At 54.9% G+C, this 20,728-nt stretch overlaps 1 protein-coding gene across 1 annotated transcript in view; it reads right to left on the bottom strand.

Moving 5' to 3' along the window:
• The window catches only part of PRKN (parkin RBR E3 ubiquitin protein ligase), a 1,106,313-nt gene that overhangs the window by 8,745 nt on the left and 1,076,840 nt on the right, over window positions 1-20,728 (bottom strand). Inside the window, exon 10 of the mRNA XM_056126437.1 lies at window positions 2,374-2,457. Coding sequence (XP_055982412.1) covers window positions 2,374-2,457 — 84 coding nt within the window. The remainder of the gene's footprint in view (window positions 1-2,373; window positions 2,458-20,728) is intronic.

Here is a 20,728-nt window from a genome sequence, read left to right as displayed (position 1 = left end):
CTGTGTGTGTGTGTGTGTAGGTCGTGTGTGAGGCATGTTGTTTCCTATCATGTGTGTGGTTCATACTGATATGTGGTATATGTGTGGGGCGTGTTGTGCGCTATTTCATGGACATGGCATGCTTGTGTGTGGCGACACGTGTGCACATGTGCATGGGTGTATATGTACAATGAGTATCCTGCATGCTCTGGCGTGTGGCATGTTGCATGTGGCATGTTACATGTGGCATGTTACATGTGTGTGCACAGTTCATGGTGCATGGTGTGTGTCCACGCACATCCCATGACACATGCATGCACACACATGCTGTGACACACGGACCGTGTGTATGTATATGTTATGATCAACAGGGATCACATGTGTCCTGGTACACACATATGCTATGACACATGTGTACGCATGCTCACACGCACGGTGTCTGTCGGGTGTGGGGATGCTTGTCCCCGTGTGTGGGTGGGGAGTGTCGCCTTCGAACTAGCCTGTCCCCAGCTGGGTTTGCTCGCAAGGCCTCGTCTGTTGAAGCAGTTCTTCCCCTTCTCACAGGCCGCCCTGCAACGAAGCCTTTCTGGTACCTGCTGGCAGTTTGTCGATTCCTCTGGGAAATAGTCTGTTTAGCTTTTCCCCCCAGATTTTTTGGGGTTGGGGGACAAACCTGGAATTGTTTAATGCCTTTCCCACTCTCTCTCTCTCTCTCCAGCGCCTCTTCTGCCTTCTCTCTTTTTTAAAATTACGTCGCCTATTTTTACTTTTTGCTACGAGTTGCACGAGCTCGTCGTGTATCTTGGGTATCAAGTGCTTGTTGGGATGTGGCTGGTTGTCGCCCAGGTCCCCTTTTCATTTCGCTCATGCTTTGTTTGCGGTGCAGAAGCTATTTAGTGGGATGTTTATTTTTCTTCTTGGTCTTAAGTTCAAGTCTGCAGGCGATTCCGGTTGGCTTTGTGTATGAAGCGATGTAGTGACCCCGTTCTCTTCTTTTACAAAGTCGTGCAATTTTCTAACAATTTTCTAACTGTCATTCTTCACAGAAATTGTCCAACCCTCCCTTCCCCCCCATTGTGGTGTTCTTGGTCCCGGCAGCATAAATTATTTGACCAGTCGTATTTGTGTGTATTTCTGGGTCCTCAATTCAATTCCGTTGACTTATGCATCCAGTTTACACCAATATCACTTTGCATTTATGTCTTATTTTGTGCCACACCCAGCGATGCTCAGGGGTTACTCCTGGCTCTGCACCTAGGAATTCCTCCTGGTGGGGTGTGGGGGACAATATTGGATGCCGGAGATTGAACCCAGGTCAGCTGTGTGCAAGGTGGGCGCCCTGCCCACTGTACCATCTATTATCTTATTCTGGGGGGGATGAGTATTTGGGGGCCACACCTGGCTGTGCTCAGGAGAGACCCCGGCCATGTTTGAGAAGCTGTTGGTGGTGCTGGGTATTTGAACCAGCTTCGCAGCTGAGGCAATGAGGGCCTGTCCTGGGTCAGCTGAGCCCCATTCTCTGTCTGAAGGGCGGCTGGCAGTTAGGAGTGCCCAGAGTCGCTGAGTCAGCACTCTGAGTCGGGATGCTTCAGCAGGCTTGCGGCCTCCAGGGCGCACAGGGATGGATGTCCGTTCTCCATCAGCTTTTCGTTCCCTGGTTCATGCTGCTGTTACACAGGGAGATCCCTGGGGCTGGAGAGAGGACAGGGAGTCCAGCCTTGGCCTTGCTGTGACCTCCCCGTTCAAATCCCCGACACTGTAGGGTCCCCAGAGCACCACCAGGAGTGATCCCTGAGCACAGAGCCTAGAGTACCTCTGGGTTTGGCCCCAAAGCAAACCAGACCAAAGCCAAAACCAAATAAAAAAAGGGAGATCCCTGTGCCTGAAAGTCCGTCTCTGTGCGCCACGCAGAGAGAGCTTCTGCTGAGAGACAAGTCTCTGTAAAGGCACTTTTAGTTTTGCTTCGTTTTCCTGCTGAGCTCTGGGGGGACCATATATGGTGCCGGGAATTGAACCTGGGTCAGCTGCATACAAGGCAAGAAACCTACCTGAGCAAGGGCAATTTTCATTAAAAACAAACCAATAAAAACACCGAAACAAGATGAGAGAAGTGGGCGAGAGTGTTGATCTCTGATTTAAAGGATGCCCCTTTGAGGCAGCCTGAGTGCCCCCTGGACCTCCATGTCCATCCTTCCCGGGAGAGTGGCCGGGCAGAGCCTGCAACCCACTGGGCACCAGGAGCCCATGGGCCTGCCCTGAGGGGCTCCGGAAGTACAGCGAGGTGGGTATGGGCCACCCTGAGCCACCCCAGGCCAGCAGGCTAGTCCCCTCCTCTGGCCTGTGTGGCTGGACTGTCCCCGTGCCCAGCGGGCTGCCTGCAGGGAGGGGCAATACCTGAGCAGCCGCCTCTGCGGCCTCGTACACGGCGCTGCAGTCTCCCTCGTGGGCGGCCTCCTTGCAGTCCCGGCAGAAGACGAGCTGTGAGGGGACACGGCTGGGTGAGTGGCGTGTCCCTGGAGTGTGTCCCCGACGCGTCCCTCCCGCTTGGGCAAGCCTCACTCTCATGGGATCTTCCCAGCACTACTGCACTGATGCCCGGCCTCCAGACCCCAGCCCTGCACCCTGCTTCTGTCCGTCCAGTAGAGGCGGACAGCGCGTGTTGGAAGGGTCGGGGCAGGGGACCCTTTTGCTTGGGAACGTGGCCTCTGTGTGTCGGTGGGATGGGGGTCCCCTACGCGTCCTCATGTTCACGTCTGGAGCCCGAGGAGAAATGGGCGTGCAGCGAGGATGTGCAGGCATGGGCTGGCACCTGCAGGAGAGGACCCCGGGCAGCATGGAGCCAAATCTGCCAGCGGCCACCACCAGGCTGGGATGGGGCCCGAGGCAGCAAACAGACCACGGGCCTGCCCTGCCCAGCACACACCTTCCCGCCGCCACATGTCACGGACATAAGAGCTGGGGGCGTCCCCTGCAGGGCAGGCTGAGGCCACGGGGTCCCACACTGCAAGGGTCCCCCAAGACGCACACACGACAGGTGGAGAGACAGGGGGACGAGGCAGGCCCCAGACCCAGCTACGTCCAGGCATCGAGTCAGCGGGTGTGACCCCCACATAAAATGGAAACCCACTGAACAGCCCGGGCGTCACGTGTGTTAACTGGCGGCTGCGCTGTTGGTCCTGGGAGGGGACAGCCCGAGGTCCTCCTGACACGGCACCTTTACATTCCCGCCCAGGGTGGTCCCCAAAAGCACCCACTACACAAGTAAGGGAACCGGCAGGTGAGTGCACGTAGCGAGGGGCCCGGCCCGAGGATCCAATGGGTGAGGTCACACGCCTTGCATGTGGCAGACCCTGGGTCCCCTGGCACCATGGGGCCCGTCCCTGGTAGTCCCTGGCACCCAGGCGCGGGTAGTGCTGTGTCCTCGGGTGCTCAGGCTGACCTGCAGCCTGGGGTCCGAGACTCACGGGAGGGGTCTCCGGAGCTCCCCACCATTCCAGGCTGGCAAGGGCTGTGAGAATATGCCGGCAGGGGGCCGGAGAGATGGTCCAGTAGGTATGGCGCTTGACCTGCATGCGACTGACCTGGGTTCGATCCCCAGCATCCCGCAGAATACCCCAAGCCCCCCCCCAGGAGTGACCCTTGAGTGCAGAGCCAGGAGTGAGCCCTGAGCACTGCCGGGTGTGACTCCGAAACCGAACCAAAAAACCACACCACACCAAACCAAACTGAAGAACATGCTGCTGAAAACTGCAGGTGAGCACAGTTGCTGATTTGTTCTCTTCTGAGCAGAAATCTTACGTTCCCATCCCTCAGGCGGAGCCGGCCTGCCCAGTCAAACAACTCAACTCTCAGGCAAAACAGAGAGGGACCCAGGACGGACTCCCTCTGAAGGACATCTGTTCTCCAGATCAGGGTGTCGGTCACGTGTCTGCTCCTGGTCCTAGGTGGTCAGTTCCCAGACCGTGTTCTCCCACATGTCAGTCTCACAGCAACTCACAGAGCTACGCAGGGAGAGACCGAACTGGGAGGGAAACTGAGGCGCAGCAAACCAGTGGCCTTCAGTCACCGAACCTGAACCGTTCCAGTTGGCAGGGGCAAACAGCATAAAGGACACGGCTGTGAGGGGTCTGTCGAGGCGGCTTTGGGGTGCCCTGGGCTGTACCCCCTTCACTGTAGTACGTCCGCAGGTCTGAGCGTTTGGAGGTGACTCTGGTGTGAAAATCGCTTCGTGAATGGCTCTTTGGAACAAGAGATGGCGTTCTTCCAGAGTCAAGGAAAGGTGGGATCCTCCCCCACCGAGCCTACGTCATCTGTTTTTTTAAATGACTATAAAGACACTAATTACTATGTTACTGGCCCTACATTTTGATTTATGCTGTTATTTTGGCTACACATTGTAGGATGACATTGCTTTGTTCTTTCTCCCTTGCCACGAGGAGCTTAGGTTTATCAGGTTACACCCATCACAGTGCTCGGGAGTCACTCCCATTCCTTCATTTATCTGTAACCACTTCTCTATGCTCTCCTCCCCAACCAGTTAATCAGCTTTTCCCCCTAATCAGACTCTGTTAATTATTTGTAAGGTCAGATCCTTCCAGGACACTGAAACTGTATTGTAAGTTCATATTGCCTTTCTCCTCTCCTTATGTCTTTTGGATAGTTTACTTTAAAGTAGTGTCCCTTTTTGTATAGATACAGGAAGACCATTCGAGCACAGTGGTAGGGCATTTGCCTTGCACGCAGCCAACATGGCCGACCCAAGTTCGATTCCTCCGCCCCTCTCGGAGAGCCCGGCAAGCTACCGAGAGTATCTCGCCCACACGGCAGAGCCTGGCAAGCTACCCATGATGTATTCGATATGTCAAACACAGTAACAACAAAGTCAACAACGGAGATGTTACTGGGCCCGCTTGAGCAAATCGATGAACAACGGGAGGACAGTGACAGTGACAGTGACAGTGACAGGAAGACCGTTAATATTATGCTTTGTAACTTAGGATTTAATTGGCTCTGAATATTATTCATTCCCAGGTATCTTCTTTCTCGACTTAAGCCTCAGTTGCCCTTAGTTCCAAACACCCCAAAAGCAGGGTCCCGATGAGGGACTGAATGGACCCAGGGCAAGCGATGAGCTACCCTGGAATCGAAATGGGCCAGGCCAAGGTGCCACAATTCTTAACTATAAGTTAAGAGCTTGATCATAGACAAATGCTGTCATGATCCAAAAGTAACGACCAGACTAGGAAACTCCTAGGGATAGGAAAGACTAATCTGGCCTGAGCACTATAGTCTGGGATCGAGATGGCCCTAGGAGAGCAATTCTATAAGTTCAAGGTACTTCTTACTGTATCCATACAAAATGATTTATATTATGAATGCTTATATGTGTGTTGGACAAGGAGAGGAGAAACACACCCATGGGATTCCGCTCTAGGGTGGGTCGTCCTGCTGAGAGAGGATCTGTCCTAGAAGCGGCTTTCCCCGAGGGAAAGAACTCTACCCCTATTGATTGTGACCACACCTATGTGTAATTGTTACCCCAACCCCTCATGCTTTGGGATTTAACTGTACTGTAAGAGTGGGCTGGGGGATCAGGATCCAGACTCCAGGGCAAGAGGAGAAAGGGAATCAAGAGGAGAAAGGGGATCAGATCAGTATCCAGATTCCAGAATCAGAAGGAGGATGAAGGGGGATCGAGAAGGAGAATGAAGTAGCATGGGGGAGGAAGAGGCAGAAGAGAGAGACAGGAGTGGATGGAGAGAGGATTGGGAATAAACTGCAACTGACATCAACCAGCCTAGTCCTCGTTCCTTCCTTGGCCTGTCCATCGCCATCGACCTCCCTGGGTGGGGAAACCGGCGTGAGACTACCGAACGCGGGCGGCGGGTGAGATAGAGACAGACCGCTGCTGCTGCTGCCGCCGTGTCTTTTTTGAGTTTACACAACACATGGCAGTGCTCAGGGCTTCTTCTGACCCTGTGCTCAGGGATCACGGCTGGTGGTGCTTGGGGGACCATATGCCAGGAATTGAACCCAGGTTGGCTGCATGCAAGGCAAGTGCCTTCCCCCTGGGCCCTGAACTTACCTAAAAGAAGCACTGCAGGTTCTTCTGTCCCACAGGCTCTGTGGGAGACACCCGGGACCCCGTGGCAGGCAAAGCAGATGCAACCGGGGGAACTTGGAGCCAAGTTCCACCCAGGCCAGACCAGCCGCACGGCCACTGTCTGATACTTACTGTCCGTCACCTACCACTGATCTATTAACTGCCATTAACCACCTACTATCTATCTCACCCATATGTTATATACCCATCACCTACCATCTATCACCTAGTAACTAATCTATTACCTATCATCTACCCACCTATTACCTAATATCTATCATCTACCTCCCCATTCATTCCTATCAGTCTAATCTATTATTTATCAAACTGGTTATCTATCTTCCTCTATCATCTATCTATAAACACATCATCTCTCTATTCATCTCTCATCTAATATCTAACCACCCACCCATCCACCCGGGCTCATCTATTACCACCTATCACCTGTGATCAACCTATTAACACCTGCCACCTGTCCATCAGTCATTAATCTGATATATCTAATCTCTTACCGGCTCCATCTTTTTGCTGGCTCTAGCTTAGCACCTATAGAAAAAAATATATTAGGTCAGCTTATTCTCTGGCCTTTTGCAAAAGGTCTGATGTACAAATACTACTTGAATTTTCCACGCTATCCACAAAATCATAGTCCGAATCTCTTTCCATATTTGATTTGAATCCCAAATGCCAGCAAGACAACACCTTTTAGAAGTCAGCAGAGGGGCAAGGTTGCTCTAGCAGCAGGACTGTCACCCCTGATTTGAGTGACCAGGACGATCCAATAGACTTTTGTCTTTGGATCAGCCCCCTGGAAGGTTGATTAGTTCTTCCTCCGTGTCTAAGATGGATTGAAAATACAAAAGCCAAAAGCCAACTCTACAATAAAGGATAAGTTAAAAAGACTTTTATTTTTTTTTCATTTTGGGCTACCCTTTAGGGTGCTCATGGCTTACTGTTGGAATCACGGTTGGAGGGGTTTGGGAACCATCTGTAGGGCCAGGGATGGAACTCGAGTCAGCCGCATACAAGGCCAGCGCCCTTCCTACCACACCACCGCTCTGGCCCCAGAATATTTACTCTCAGGAAGATAAAATCTTGGGCCCACTGTACAAGGAACAGTGTCTTGTACCTGATGACATTACATGGTTAAGTATTTAGACGTTAAAGATCAGGTAGAATGCAGAGTCTCACAGTAAAGTCCCCAGGCTGAGAGACCCAGGCCAGAGCCCTTAGTGCTAGTATCTCTCTCTGTTCAGTTCCCACCAGGCTCTGCAATTTTAACACTTGCACTGACGAAATAACAAGAGAAGGCTTCTATGGCTTGGGGGCCGCTCCTCCCTTCCCTTCCCCCTCCTCCCTTCCCTTCCTCCCCTTCCTTTCCTTCCTCTTCCCTTTCCTTCGCTGACTTCCCCTCCCCTCCCCACCCCTTCCTCTTCCCGCCTCTCCCCTCCCCTTCATCCCTTCTCTGGTTGGGGGGGCGCGAGCACCAGGCTGTGAAGGAACGGAGGAGCGTGCCCTTGGTGCCTGGTCTGGGCACAGAGGAAGAGAGTGAGGCCGTGGGCAGCAGCCCAGCAGAAACCGCAGCACCGGGGGGGAGGTGCTTGCTGGGCACCCGGCCCACCCGGCTCCGTCCTCACCTCTGGTCCTTGAGCACAGAGGCAAGAGCAAGTCCTGAGAACCACTGGGAGCAGCCTCCAAGCCCAAACAGAACAAAGTACAGCTAAAGAGCAAGTACTGGCCCCAGGTGCTGGCACGGAGAAGGTTTGGGGTAATTTGGGGGGACGGGAAACCAAGGCACCCACACCTGTGGTGTCCAAGCGCTGTCTGCAGGCAAAGAGGCTGAGGACGGGGTCCACGGGCTGCCCTGCTGCCCAGAGCACCAGAGAGGAGCCAGAGGACAATGAGGAGAATGAGAGAATGAGGAGCTGAGAGGTGAGAGGAGAGAGGTAAGAGGTCAGAGGTCAGAGATCAGAGGCAAGAGGTGAGCTGCGGGGGGTGCGCTGTGGGCTCACAGATCTCTCTTGGAGCATTTTTTTTTTTTTTTGCTTTTTGGGTCACATCTGGCGATGCACAGGGGTTCCTCCTGGCTCTGCACTAAGGAGTTACTCCTGGCGGTGCTCAGGGGACCATATGGGATGCTGGGAATCGAACCTGGGTCGGCTGCGTGCAAGGCAAAATGCCCTACCCGCTGTGCTATCGCTCCAGCCCCTCTTGGAGCATTTTTGGTTTTGTTGGTTTGTGTTGGGGCACGCCTGGCAGTGCTCAAGGCTGACTCCCAGCTCTGGGAACCATAAGGGGTGCCGGGGGTTGAACCTGGTTCTGCCGCATGCAGAGCAAGCGCCCTCCCCGCTGGGCTATGGCTCCGTCCTCCCGCGGGGTGGGGGATAGCAGGGGTTGTCCCCGAGGAGTGTGTTCAGGGCGGGAGCAGGAAGAGGGTCTCGTGCCTGAGTCTCTGAAGTTTCCTTCTCTGTCTAGAACCGGCTTCGGACCGGCCGCCACCGGCAGCATGTCCGGGCACCCTGGAGACCAGGTCCACCCCTCCGAAGCTCTCCGACCCAGGCTTCCAGCTAGCTCCCTCACTGTTTTTCCTCACGTGAAGCCTCGGAGGGCTGTTTCATTCAGATTAAATTCTCATTTGAGATGGATTTGATGCAAATTACGTTTACATAAAAGCCTTTAGGCCGTATTTGTCACGGTCGTTCCTTTGCCTTCCTTACTTGGCGGGGCTGGGGCTCGGGACCAGGCCTCAGGGGCACAGGGCGCGCACCCTAGCCCCTTTTTATCTGCATTTGTGATCATCGGGTTCTGCACGCTTTTGCACCCAGGAGGATGGCAGTCTACGTGGGAAACGCAAGTCTGAAATCCTGACGACTTCTGAGAAACGCGCTCAAGGTCCCAAAGCATGAGAAGAGGTCGGAGACCCCCCACTAAAGGAACGGGTGGTTCGAGGGAGGCAGGTGGAAGCAACCAGGGGCTGGAGGGGAGACCAGGGTGGGAGGGAGCCTCACCCACTCCTCCCGGGAGGCAGAGGGACATCCCTGCACCATCTCCTGCTAACACCAGCTGCCCAAAGAGCCTCCAGCGAAATGGCTTAACCTTCGCTCTAGAGGCAACCCCGCCCAGGAGAAGATGGGGCCATGCCAGAAACATTAAACTGCGTAAAAAAAAAAGGGCTTCTTTCAGCATGCTTCTCCCATCCTGGGAGGATCCTCCCAACACTGAAAGTAGACTATAGACCAAACATGATTGCCACTCAATGCCTCTTCTACAAACCACAACACCCAAAAGGAGAGAGAGAACAAAAGGGAATGCCCTGCCACAGAGGCTGGGTGGGATTGGGGGGATGGGGGGTGGGAGGGATACTGGGACCCGTGGTGGTGGAAAATGGACACTGGTGGAGGGGTGGGTATTTGATCATTGTATAATTGAAACCCAAGCACAATAATTTGTAAGTCTACAACTGTACCTCATGGTGTTTCACTAATACAAATTGGAAAAAAAAATAGGGGGCTTCTTAGGGCTGGGGGATGTTTCTGAGGCAGAGCTGGGACAGTACCGGCCCTTGACTTCTCTTCAAAGATGTTTTCTAAGAAAGATCCAGAGCAGAGCCCAGAAGACAGAGACGGATCAGCATGGCCTCCGGGTGGACTCGGGTCACCGTGAAACGTGGCTTAGAGGGACGTCAGGATGTGGTGCTGAACAGAGAGAAACGCTACAAACGCAGCTCCCCGGCACCAACTGTGTGTGCCGGTGAGTGGCAGGTGTCCAGAAACTTCCGCCAGGCTGCCTGGAGGCCTCCTGCCCTGGGAGTAGCGCTGTGGGCTGGTGTGTTGGCTGTAGGCTGCTGTCTGCATCCCTGCGTCCGGGCTGAGAGCGACCTTCAGGGAACCAACACAGGAGAAGCCGTGGGGCCAGGAAGAGACCGGTCAGATATCCAATACCACGGCCACATGGAAAAGAGAATCTATATGACCCCTGGAGTAGAACACTCCACACTCAGCCCCGCTCTCGGGGGAACTAAACTTTCCACGTTCAACACTGCTGTCCGCTGCGCTGCACGGACACCTTCATTCTCAACACCGTCCGCAGGCCTGGGGCACTCCCTGTCCCATCTCTGCCCCGGCTAGAATTCTCCACGCTCAGCACTGCCTGTAGGACTCGGATTCTCTAGGCTGCAATCTGGGTCCTGGGACGCGAATTCCCACACAGCACCACCAACCGGGCCTCAGTGCCACCACCATGGGACAAGCATCCCTCACGCCGAGTCCCCAGAACATGAGGGTTTTGTCCCCACCTATCCCAGACCCGCTGCGGCCCAGTCAGCTGTTGTACCTCGCTGGCTTCCACTGCACCCAGCGTTGGAGGTCATGGGTCCCCACAGAGCAGAGCAGCAGGTCAAGCCAAGCCAAAGTTCTGTGGCACCTCCTGGGCCCAGACTCTCGGGCACCCCTCACTCTCTGTAAAGGTTCTAGGGGGGGTGTTTCCTTTCTTCCCCTGCCTCCCACCCCCGGTGTGTGCATCAGACTCTTCCTGGTCTCTGGATCCCGTCACATGGACTGTTCAGACATGTCCCAGTGGTCTTCTTCCCGGGGGTCCCTGGTTCCTCATGCTGCCATGACACAGACCCACCAACTGCAGTGTCAAAGGCTTTCTCTGGGCCCTTTCCCACAGAACCGCCAGCTCTGGTGGACAGCCGCGTGGCCACTTCCAGCTCTGGTGGACAGGCAGTGTGGTCACTTGGCTCTGGTGGACAGGCACGTGGCCAGACCCCAGCTCGGGTGGACAGGTGGTATGGCCACTCCCAGCTCTGGTGGACAGGCGGTGTGGCCAATCCCCGGGAATTTCTTTCTTTTCACCCAGCATGCAGGTGGCAGCCGGTGTCCAGCCCATGGACAGCATCCTAGTGATCAGCCAACTGGTTGCCTGCGGGGTCCAAGTTCAAACCCTGGTCAGGGATCCCCAACTACTGGCACCCACCTCCGCCTGCTCCTGAAAAGATACCAGTGAACTTTGCCGGCTCCAGTCACCACGGGGACTGTCGGTGTGCCTGCATGCTCTTGGAGCCGGCCACGCGGGCCAGAGGGAACCACCGCGGGGCTGAAGTAACGGGACAGCAGACCTAGGTTGGATCCCCGGCACACCATGTGGTCCCTGAGTCCACCAGGAGAGAGTCCTGAGCACAGAGCCAGGAGTGAGCCCTGAGCACAAAGCCAAGAGTGTGCCCCGAGCACAGAGCTGGGAGTGAGCCCTGAGCACAGAGCCGGGAGTCAGCCCTGAGCACCGCTGGGTGCAGTCCCCCCAGACAAACACAACAGGAAAGAAGAAACAGCCGTTTCTGCTGAGAAGGTGGACAGGGGCGTTTGGGCGTGGTTGGGTGGGGGACAGGCCCGGCTCTGTCGTGCCCCCGCTGAGAGATGGGCCCTGGCCAGCTCAAACACCTGCCACCCCTCCGGCCAGGGGCTGCTCCCCCAAGCCCGCGCCCGCCCGCCCGCCCGCCCATCTCTGCCAGCCACTGGGAGCACCGGGCTGGGGGTGGGGTGAAGGCGGGCCCAGGTTGGGGTCAGAGGCTGCCTCTGCAGGAGTAGCCCTGGAGCCCTGGGAAGACCCTCAGGAGGAGCCTGAGCATAGCCAGGAGGGTGTGGGGAGGCCGCGCCCACCCCCTGAGCTGGGGGTAGGGCGCCCCTGTCCTACCTCACACTGGCCACCCGAGCGAGGGCAACGCCAGCCTGGCCACTGAGCCCTGGCTGGCAAAAGCATCACTGTGGTTTTTGAGCTTAATGCAATAGGGCTCCAGGGCACCGGGTAAGTTTCAGGTGCATCCCGGAAACAGACCTGTGAATTTCAACAGCACCAGACCGGATGCTCCCCAGCACACACACACAGACACACACAGACACACACACACAGACACCCCTCCCAAATATACACACATACCAACCCCCACAAAACACAACACACATCAACCCTCAATACACACATACACACACCAAGCCCCCAAATACACACATACCAACCCCCACAAAACACAACACACACCAACCCCCCAATACACACATACACACACCAACCCCCCAAATATACACACATACTAACTCCCACAAAACACAACACACATCAACCCTCAATACACACATACACACACCAACCCCCAACAAACATACATACACACACCAAGCCCCCAAATACACACACACCAACCCCCACAAAACACAACACACACCAACTCCCCTACACACATCAATCGCTCCACACATATATCCCAGCCCAATACTCTCTGTCTCTGTCTCTGTCTCTCCCTCTTTCTCTCCCCACCCTCTCCTTCTCTCTCTCTGCCCCATCGGACACTGCCCACCAAGGCACCTCCTGGCCTGGAACAGCCTCACTATGATCAAAGTGTGAGGACTGGCTGCCCCGCTCTCGGAGAGGGCCAGAGGAGTAGGGGGACCCTACAGGCTGTTTGTGGGCCCTGCAATCCCGCAGCCACACCCTCATACCCACAGGGCAACTCGGGGGAGTGACTTTCAGAATTGGAGAGTGCACTCTGCCAGTATCTGCGGTGACCCCTGCACTCTCTCTGCCTCCCCCACGAGCCCCAGCACTCACAGCTGGACACAGTAACCCAAAGGTGGAAAAGGCAGTTCCTGACCCTCACCAGTGACCAAACACTCCCTGGCACATCGCCCCGAGTGAGTGGGGCTGGCAGACAGCCCCACCGTCCACTCCAAACCCTTCAGGGACACACACACACACACACACACACACGCACACACATACACACACGCACACACACACACGCGCGCACACACACATCTTCCTCTTTGCGATCTTTCTTTTCAGGGTCATACTCTGCTTGGTGAGAGGGGTGGAGGGGCCACTCTGTTCTGTGCTCAGGGGACCATGTGGTGCCGCGGACTGGCCTCAGACAAGGCCTTCACCCTGGACTGCTTTTGGTTTGCGGTCATACTGGGTCGTGCTCGGGCTCCCTCCTGATGGATTCTGGGGACCCTATTTAGTGCCAGGGATCACAGTGATCGCTCCGCCCCCTCAATCCCAGGGACTTGGATTTGGTGGCTGGGGGACAGGGCCGTGCTGATGACACCAGGAGAGGTTCCGCCGTGGAGAGGAGCCCAGCGCAGGAGTCCCAGCGTGGAACCCCGAGGTAGGCCCTGTGTGAAGGGCTTAGTGCTGAGGCCGTTTTGTGAAAGGCACCAGCGGTGCCGTCATCGTCATCATCATCAAAATGTAAAATGACAAAATTGGGGAGATTTCCTCAGGAAGGACTCAGCAGAGATGAGCTGGAACAACAGCGGGCGTGCTGCAGTCCTGCAGGTCTGTCTCGACACACGGAGAAGCAAAACGGGGTGGTCTGCCCTGCCTTTGCCCTCGCACGTGGGCCTGTTCACGCGGGGAAGGCCACGCAGGGTGGTGCCCAGCCGAGGACGGCAGCCTTCAACCCCAGCGGACGGACCCGTTTGTCCTGCTCCCACACCCGCACGCCTCTCGGCCGGCAGGGGGCGCTGTTCGCTCGCCGTTGGCCCCTCGGCCAGCCGGGCACCGCGCAGGCGACGTAACAAGCTGTTTTCTGGCAACAAAGTAACCAGGGAGTGCCGGGGAGGATCGTTTCCCTTCGCGGGTGTCTCGGAATCAAAGCCGAGGCGTGAACCACAACTCGCTCTTCCCGCGGCCTCCCACGTCGCCGCCGCCTCGGAACCTCAGCGCCACCGGGAAGGGCCTTCGAGGCGGCCGGCTGCGGGGGCCACGGCCAGGACGGCGGGGGGCACTGCCTGCGCGGGGGCCCTGGCACCGCCACACACGCAGGGGCCCTCGGGGGAACCGCAGCGCCCACACAGACACACACACACCACCCACCCACACAAAACACCCACATGCACACAGACACACACCATCACACCCACACCACCCACACCCACACAACAGACACACAGACACAGTTGCCCTCCCCCTCGTCCCCTCCCACACATACACACACCACCCACACCCACATACACCCACATACACACACACCACCCACACCCACACTCACATACACACACACCACCCACACAGACACACAGATACAGACACAAAGACACACACCACTCACACCTACACCCACACACAACAGACACACACACACACCACCCACACAGACACACAGACACGTTCCCCTTGGCCTCCCACACAGACACACACACACACCACCCACCCACACAAAACACCCACATGCACACAGACACACACACCTCCCACACAGACACACACCACTCACACCCACACCACCCACACCCACACACAACAGACACACAGACACAGTCGCCCTCCCCCTCATCCCCTCCCACACATACACACACCACCCACACCCACATACACACACACACACCACCCACACAGACACACAGATACAAACACGCTCCCCCACACAGACACACACACAAAGACACACACCACTCACACCTACACCCACACACAACAGACACACACACCACCCACACAGACACACAGACACAGACACGCTCCCCCATGGCCTTCCACACATACACACATACACACACCCACATCCATACTCACACATACACATAACCACACATACATCCCGCCCGCAGACACACGCATATACACACATACACCCCCCACAGATCCACACCCACATATACACACACACATACACACATACACCCCCACCACCCACACATATACAACACATACACCTCCCACACCCACACCTACATACACACACATACACCCCCCACACCCTCATCCACACCCACACCTACGTCCACACCCATACTTACACACACACACTCCCCCACACCCCACCCCCACATACACCCCCACACCCACATACCCACACACATATGCACACACATACACACAAAAACTTCCTACACCCATACCCCTACCCCCACATACACTCCCACCCCACACCCCCACATGCATCCACACATATACATCCCCACCACACACACATATAACCCCCACACCCACACCCACATACACATACACACACATCCCCCATACCCACACCCACACACATACACCCCCCCCCACACACACCCATGCCCACACCCAAATATACGCCCCCCACGGCAATGACAGGATTGGGCCTCATCTCTGAAACACACTCAGTGCCCACACACCTTTACTCTCAGGCCAGCGAATGCCATGGGCACAGTAACGGCTCAATAAACTGACAGCAGAGGATGGAGGGCACTTGCCTTACACATGGCTCACCCGGGTTCCACCCCCGGCGTCCCATACAGCCCCCTAAGCACCCCTGGGAGTGACTCCTGAGTGCGGAGCCAGGAGAGAGCCCCAAGCACCGCTGGGTGTATCTCACCGCCCTCCCCGCGGCCCCTCCAAGGGAAACAGAGGCAGGACACGGAAGCCAGGCAGCTGTGAGTCCCTTGGTCTACAGATGCCCCCTGCAGGGTGCAAGTTACCACAGCATCGGCGGCTGGGGGCGTGGATGGGTCTGCCCACCGCTACACGCAAGGAGAGAAATGGTGGCCAGGCTGAAGTGATGCTCTCGAAGTGACCGATCACCCAGGTGCCGGGGATGCAACAGAGGCAGTGATTTACCATCAGTGGTGCTAGATGCTGTGTTCCTGGGGCCACACGTGGCCGTGTCAGCTGCAGTGCAGGCCTTGGGCCACACGCTAGGCCGGCACCCTGTCTGCTGTACTGTCTCTCTGGCCCGAGGAAATATTTTTCTGTATATTCTTAGCTTCAAGAGTAGCTATGATCAGGGACAAAGAGCTTAGAATTTGTGAAGTTGACATGTAAAGAATTCTGTTGTTGTTACAGCTGGCAGTGCTCAGGGTTTGCTCCTGGCAGTGCTCAGGTTCCCAGGTCAGCAGAGGGCAAGGGCCTTACCCACTGTGCTCTCTCTCTGGCCCTCACGCAGAAGGAATTTTGGTAAAAACGGACAACTTAGGGTCTTCTGGCAGTTTTCTATATGGAGTTTCTGCTAGTAAATTTCACCGTGGAAGATTCCACCCCATGAACTTGCGGCAGGAGGTCCGCCTATGCCAAAGGTATTACCCAGTGACCCTGGTTTAGGTTTCTGCTGAAGACCAGATCACCAGATCACCCGGAGCAGACGTACAGGACAAACAGGCAAATGAAGCAGGACCCTGGACAATCGCCCTTGGGGGGGCTTCTTGGACTCAGCCTCCCCCGTTTCCGGTTTGTGCTTCTCATCCTGGTTCCTTTCCTGTTCTCCCTTTCTCCAGACTGAAAGAATTGTGGAAGAGGGAGACAGGAGAACAGGAAAGGAAGGAAGAAGAGAAAGGAAGGGGAGGAAGGGTTAGGGCGGGGAGCGGGGAGGTGGGCAGGAGGGCAGGAAGGGAGCAACCCCCAGATCCAACGGCTGGGCCGGGTGGGGAGTGCAATGGGGAAGGCGATCCACCTCGAGTGTGGCCCACCCTGGTTTAATCTCCAGCACCACCCGGTGGGGTCGCGAACCCCACCAGGAGTGACTCCTGGGCACAGAGTCAGGAGTGAGCCCTGAGTACCACTGGCTGTGGTCCTCCAAAACAACCCCTCTCCTACCAAAAAAAAAACCTGAACCAACAAACAAAAATAAAGAAATAAAGAAAAAAACATCCTCGAGGCAGTAAGTGCTTCCTCAGAGCTTCTCTTGAGGGCCGGTCAGCCGGCCTGGCAGACGCAATAAATAAGGACAGGCCAGCGGTCACGCTGCCCGCCACAGCCTGCTCTCCAGGGTCAAGCATCGGCGCCCGTCTCTCACTCAGCCGGGTCGATGCGTCACCTGCAGCCTGGAGGAAGGGTCTGCTGCTCTGGAAAGCTGCTCCCAGTGCAGGGCTGCAGGAGGAAACGCGCCCTCAGGGCTGCACCCACGTCCGCCCGCCCTCCCATGTCTCCCGGACTCCACATCTTGGGGCTCCTGTGAAAGAGGCACCGGCGCCCTGCCTGGGGGAGTGCCCAGGGGACCACAGGACTGTCACAGCTCTGAAGCAGGGAGACCCTGATTCGCACGGGGGTGGTCTGTGTGCACCTGGAACGCGCATCGCCCTGAGCCCCGCCCTCGTCCCTGTGCTCCGGAGATCTGAGCCCCTCGTCTGGAAACCAGAAGGCTCCCAGGGACCGCTGGGTGATGTGACAGTGGGGACCCAGGCAGGGTCCGGGGGAGGGGGCAGAGGGCTGGAACAGAACACTGGACACTGCCTGTCCACCTGCCTGGCCCTGCACCAACAGCAGCACCCATGGGCCTGGCACTGGGAGCCATGCGACCTTCCAGGGTCTCTTTCTCCCCCCATTCTCACCCCCCACTCTCTTCCTCCCTCCCTCCCTCTCTCCCTCCCTCCCTCCCTCCCTCCCTCTCTCTCTCTCTCTGGACTCAGTTCCCAGGCCTTAGTTAGCTTCATGGAGAGAGAGAGAGAGAGAGAGAGAGAGAGAGAGAGAGAGAGAGAGAGAGAGAGAGACTTCTCCCTTGCCATGTCACTGCTGTGGGGACAGAGCTTGGTGCTCTCAACGCAGGGGTGAGTCTGTGCCCAGGTGTGTGTGTACCCTGCCCCATCCTGGAGCCATTGTAGGGGAGCCGCCGGTGACAGACACGGGTGGCCTGCGATTTTCATGGGTCATCATGCAGAAGGCATCTACTTTCTAGTGATATTTGCATTATTTTTGGAGTTAATAATCCTCTATTCACCTACGACAAAAAAAATAAACCCACTGGGTTTGACTCTGTTGAGTTGTTTGATGGTGAGGGCTGGTTTTTTAAAAATATTTTACTTTTTCCACAACTTGAGTAACTCAAATAGCTTTCATGTGGGTAAAAGTATATTTGAAGCACATCATTACAATTTTTTGAAAGGTATTTATCGTAAAATGTGAATTTAAATAAATATTTATATATTTATTTCAATCCTAAGAGGATCTCTAAATGTGAAAAGCAGGAGTAAATAATAGTTTCTCATGAGAATGTCTCAAAGCCTTTTTATTCACCTTCCAGAGTCTTGAAAGTGAAACTTCAAGGAGATTGGGGAACGCAGTCTTCTGTTTCTAATGCTCTGCCTCCAAATATTTTGAAAGCTAAAATGGTTTTTGGCAATAGATCAATATGTGATACTTTGCATATAGCTATAAGAACTTTGAATAAAACTGAATTGCTAGAAAAAGATTTTTTAAGCACATAGAAGACTTATATTGCAAATTTCTTCAGTACTTCATTAATAGAAATTGGAGGGAAAAACAACTGACCACAGAATCTCCCTCTGTTATCTTAGCAGTGAAGGCAATAGGCATCCCCAACATTTTATTAAGTTTCATTAAAATTCCTATTTCATAAGAGGCTGTCAAAACTGTAATGTATTTCTGTTGTTTGATTAATTGCATAACACTAATCATTTTAATGATAACTCAATTGTGAAATATATTAATACTCAGAACTTTGTGTCTCTTTAAGACATTAAAACTGAAAAAAAAACAGTGCATATTTCTGCAACAGAGATACTAGGTGATTAAAAGAAGGTTTTTCAAGCTCGAAACTTATTTCATCAGACGTGGAAGGAGGGTGGTGAGGATCTAGGAAGACCGGATAGAAAACTGCCAGCAGGAACAAAGGCTCTTTCCTAGTCTGTAGACAGGAGGGCGCTGAGCATATGGGAAATGCCCAGGTGTAGGATAACGCTATTTTGTCCTTCCTCAGGTAGCTTAGGTTTATCGGGTCACACCCATCTAAGGTGCAGTCTCCTGCCGCTGCACCTGGCTGTTCCTCGCCGGGGTCCCTTGGAGGGGAGCGGGTTGAGCTTTCCTCCCTGCCCCGACCAGGGCTCCGGCAGCCAAAGACCTCCAGGACCAGCCACCACCATGCAGAGACCACTCTCCGCACACATGAAGGTACTGGCAGAGGGACAAAGCCACGTGGGTTACGGGGCCGAGATCTCCAAGCCTACTTGGATTGGAGTCGAGCATCCTCCACCCAGATCCTCCAAATTCCAGTAGGCGGGGGTCACACCCACCACCTGGCCCCCTGGCACCGTGTAATCCCATCAATGGCCAAGACTCAGAGACTATAAAACCCAGCTCCCGGAACCGCGCAGCTGCATTTGCGGCCTCGTGACATCTTATCAGGACATCTTTTTATGACATCTTATTATCTCATTCCTACTTTGGACAAACTTGCAGGCTATCGAATGTAGCCTGCCCACAGGGCAGAGTCTGGCAAACTCCCTGTGGCGTACCAAATATGCCAAATACCAGTAACAATGATGGGTCTCATTCTCCTAAAGAGCCTTGAATATAATCTCAGGGCTAGGATGAAAGAGACGTTACTGGGGCCTGCTCGAGGCAATTGACTAATAACAGGATGATGAATGAATGAATGAATGAACCCATCTAAGGACACTGAACTTGTATTGTAAGCAATGTCCTTTCTGTATGGACACAGGAAGACAGTTAATATTATGCTTTGTAACTTGGGAGTTGATTGACTCCGAATAATATTTACTCCTGGGCATCCGCTTTCTTGACTCGGTTGCCCTTAGTTCCTAGCACCCCAAAAGCAGGGTCCCGACGAGGGACTGAATGGACCCAGGGCAAGCTGTGAGCTACCCTGGCATCGAAATGGGCCAGGCCAAAGCGCCACGATACTCAACTACTATAAGTTGAGGGCATGATCATGGACAAATGCTGTCATGATCCAAAAGTAAGTAACGACGAGACTAGGACCCTGCTGGAGCTAGGAAGATTAACCTGGCTTGAGGCCCAGGGGAGCAGACAGGACCACCAGCTCCCTGAAAACAAGCGGGCTCGGATGCCCAGTGTGAGCCAACAACCGGCACCCACACCACAGATCCTGACCTAAGTCACTCCACTTCCCGAACACACATGAAGCTCCAGCCTCACAGAGTGATGCACACGAATGATGTACACACAAACATGCAGGCGTGAGGCGCCCGTGTGCACGCGCCAGGCAGCACCCGTTGCGTCAGGCTCTCTGTGCCCAGTGGTCCTACTCAGTTAGGTGCTCCCGAGACCCGCCTTAGCCCTTGAGGGCACCTGCCTCACACCTGCGTTAGGGAATCTCTGTGCTGGCGACCTGTCACCCAGCCACTGTGTCTCGTCCTGATGAGGCAAGAATCTGGTGCGAGGATGGAGGCCGCTTTTGCTTTCGGTTTGTGTTTCTGTATTTTTTTTTTTTTGATGCTCAGGGATTGCTCCTGGCTCTGAACTCGGGGGTCCCACCTGGTGAGTCTCAGGGGAGCATGTGGGGTGCTGGAGATGGAACACAAGTTAGCTCTGGGCAAGGCTGGGTGCCCTACGTACGGGACTATCTCTCCTGACTCCGACTTCTCTTTCTGGACCAGAACGGGCTCAATCTTGTCTCAGCCGAGGTCTGGGCTCCTCTGACAGTATGGTGGCAGGGGTCAAGTGCAGGCCACGCAGCGGTTACCAGTGAGGAGGCTGTTGTCTTCAAGGAACAGAACCTAAACCTGACCCCCCACCCCCACCCCGGCCCCCATTCTGGTCTGCGGACAGATATCCTAGGAGGAATCGGTGTGCCATAAACTTCCCATTGGTAGCACTGTAGCACTGTCCTCCCGTTGTTCATCGATTTGCTTGAGCGGGCCCAGTAACATCTCCATTGTGAGACTTCTTGTTACTGTGTTTGGCATATTGAAT

Source organism: Sorex fumeus, unplaced genomic scaffold (genome assembly GCF_029834395.1).
Source record: "Sorex fumeus unplaced genomic scaffold, SorFum_2.1 ptg000061l, whole genome shotgun sequence".
NCBI classification, from domain to species: Eukaryota; Metazoa; Chordata; class Mammalia; order Eulipotyphla; family Soricidae; genus Sorex; species Sorex fumeus.
The sequence above is the reverse complement of the archived record's forward strand: the minus strand, read 5'-3'. Positions and strand labels throughout refer to the sequence as shown.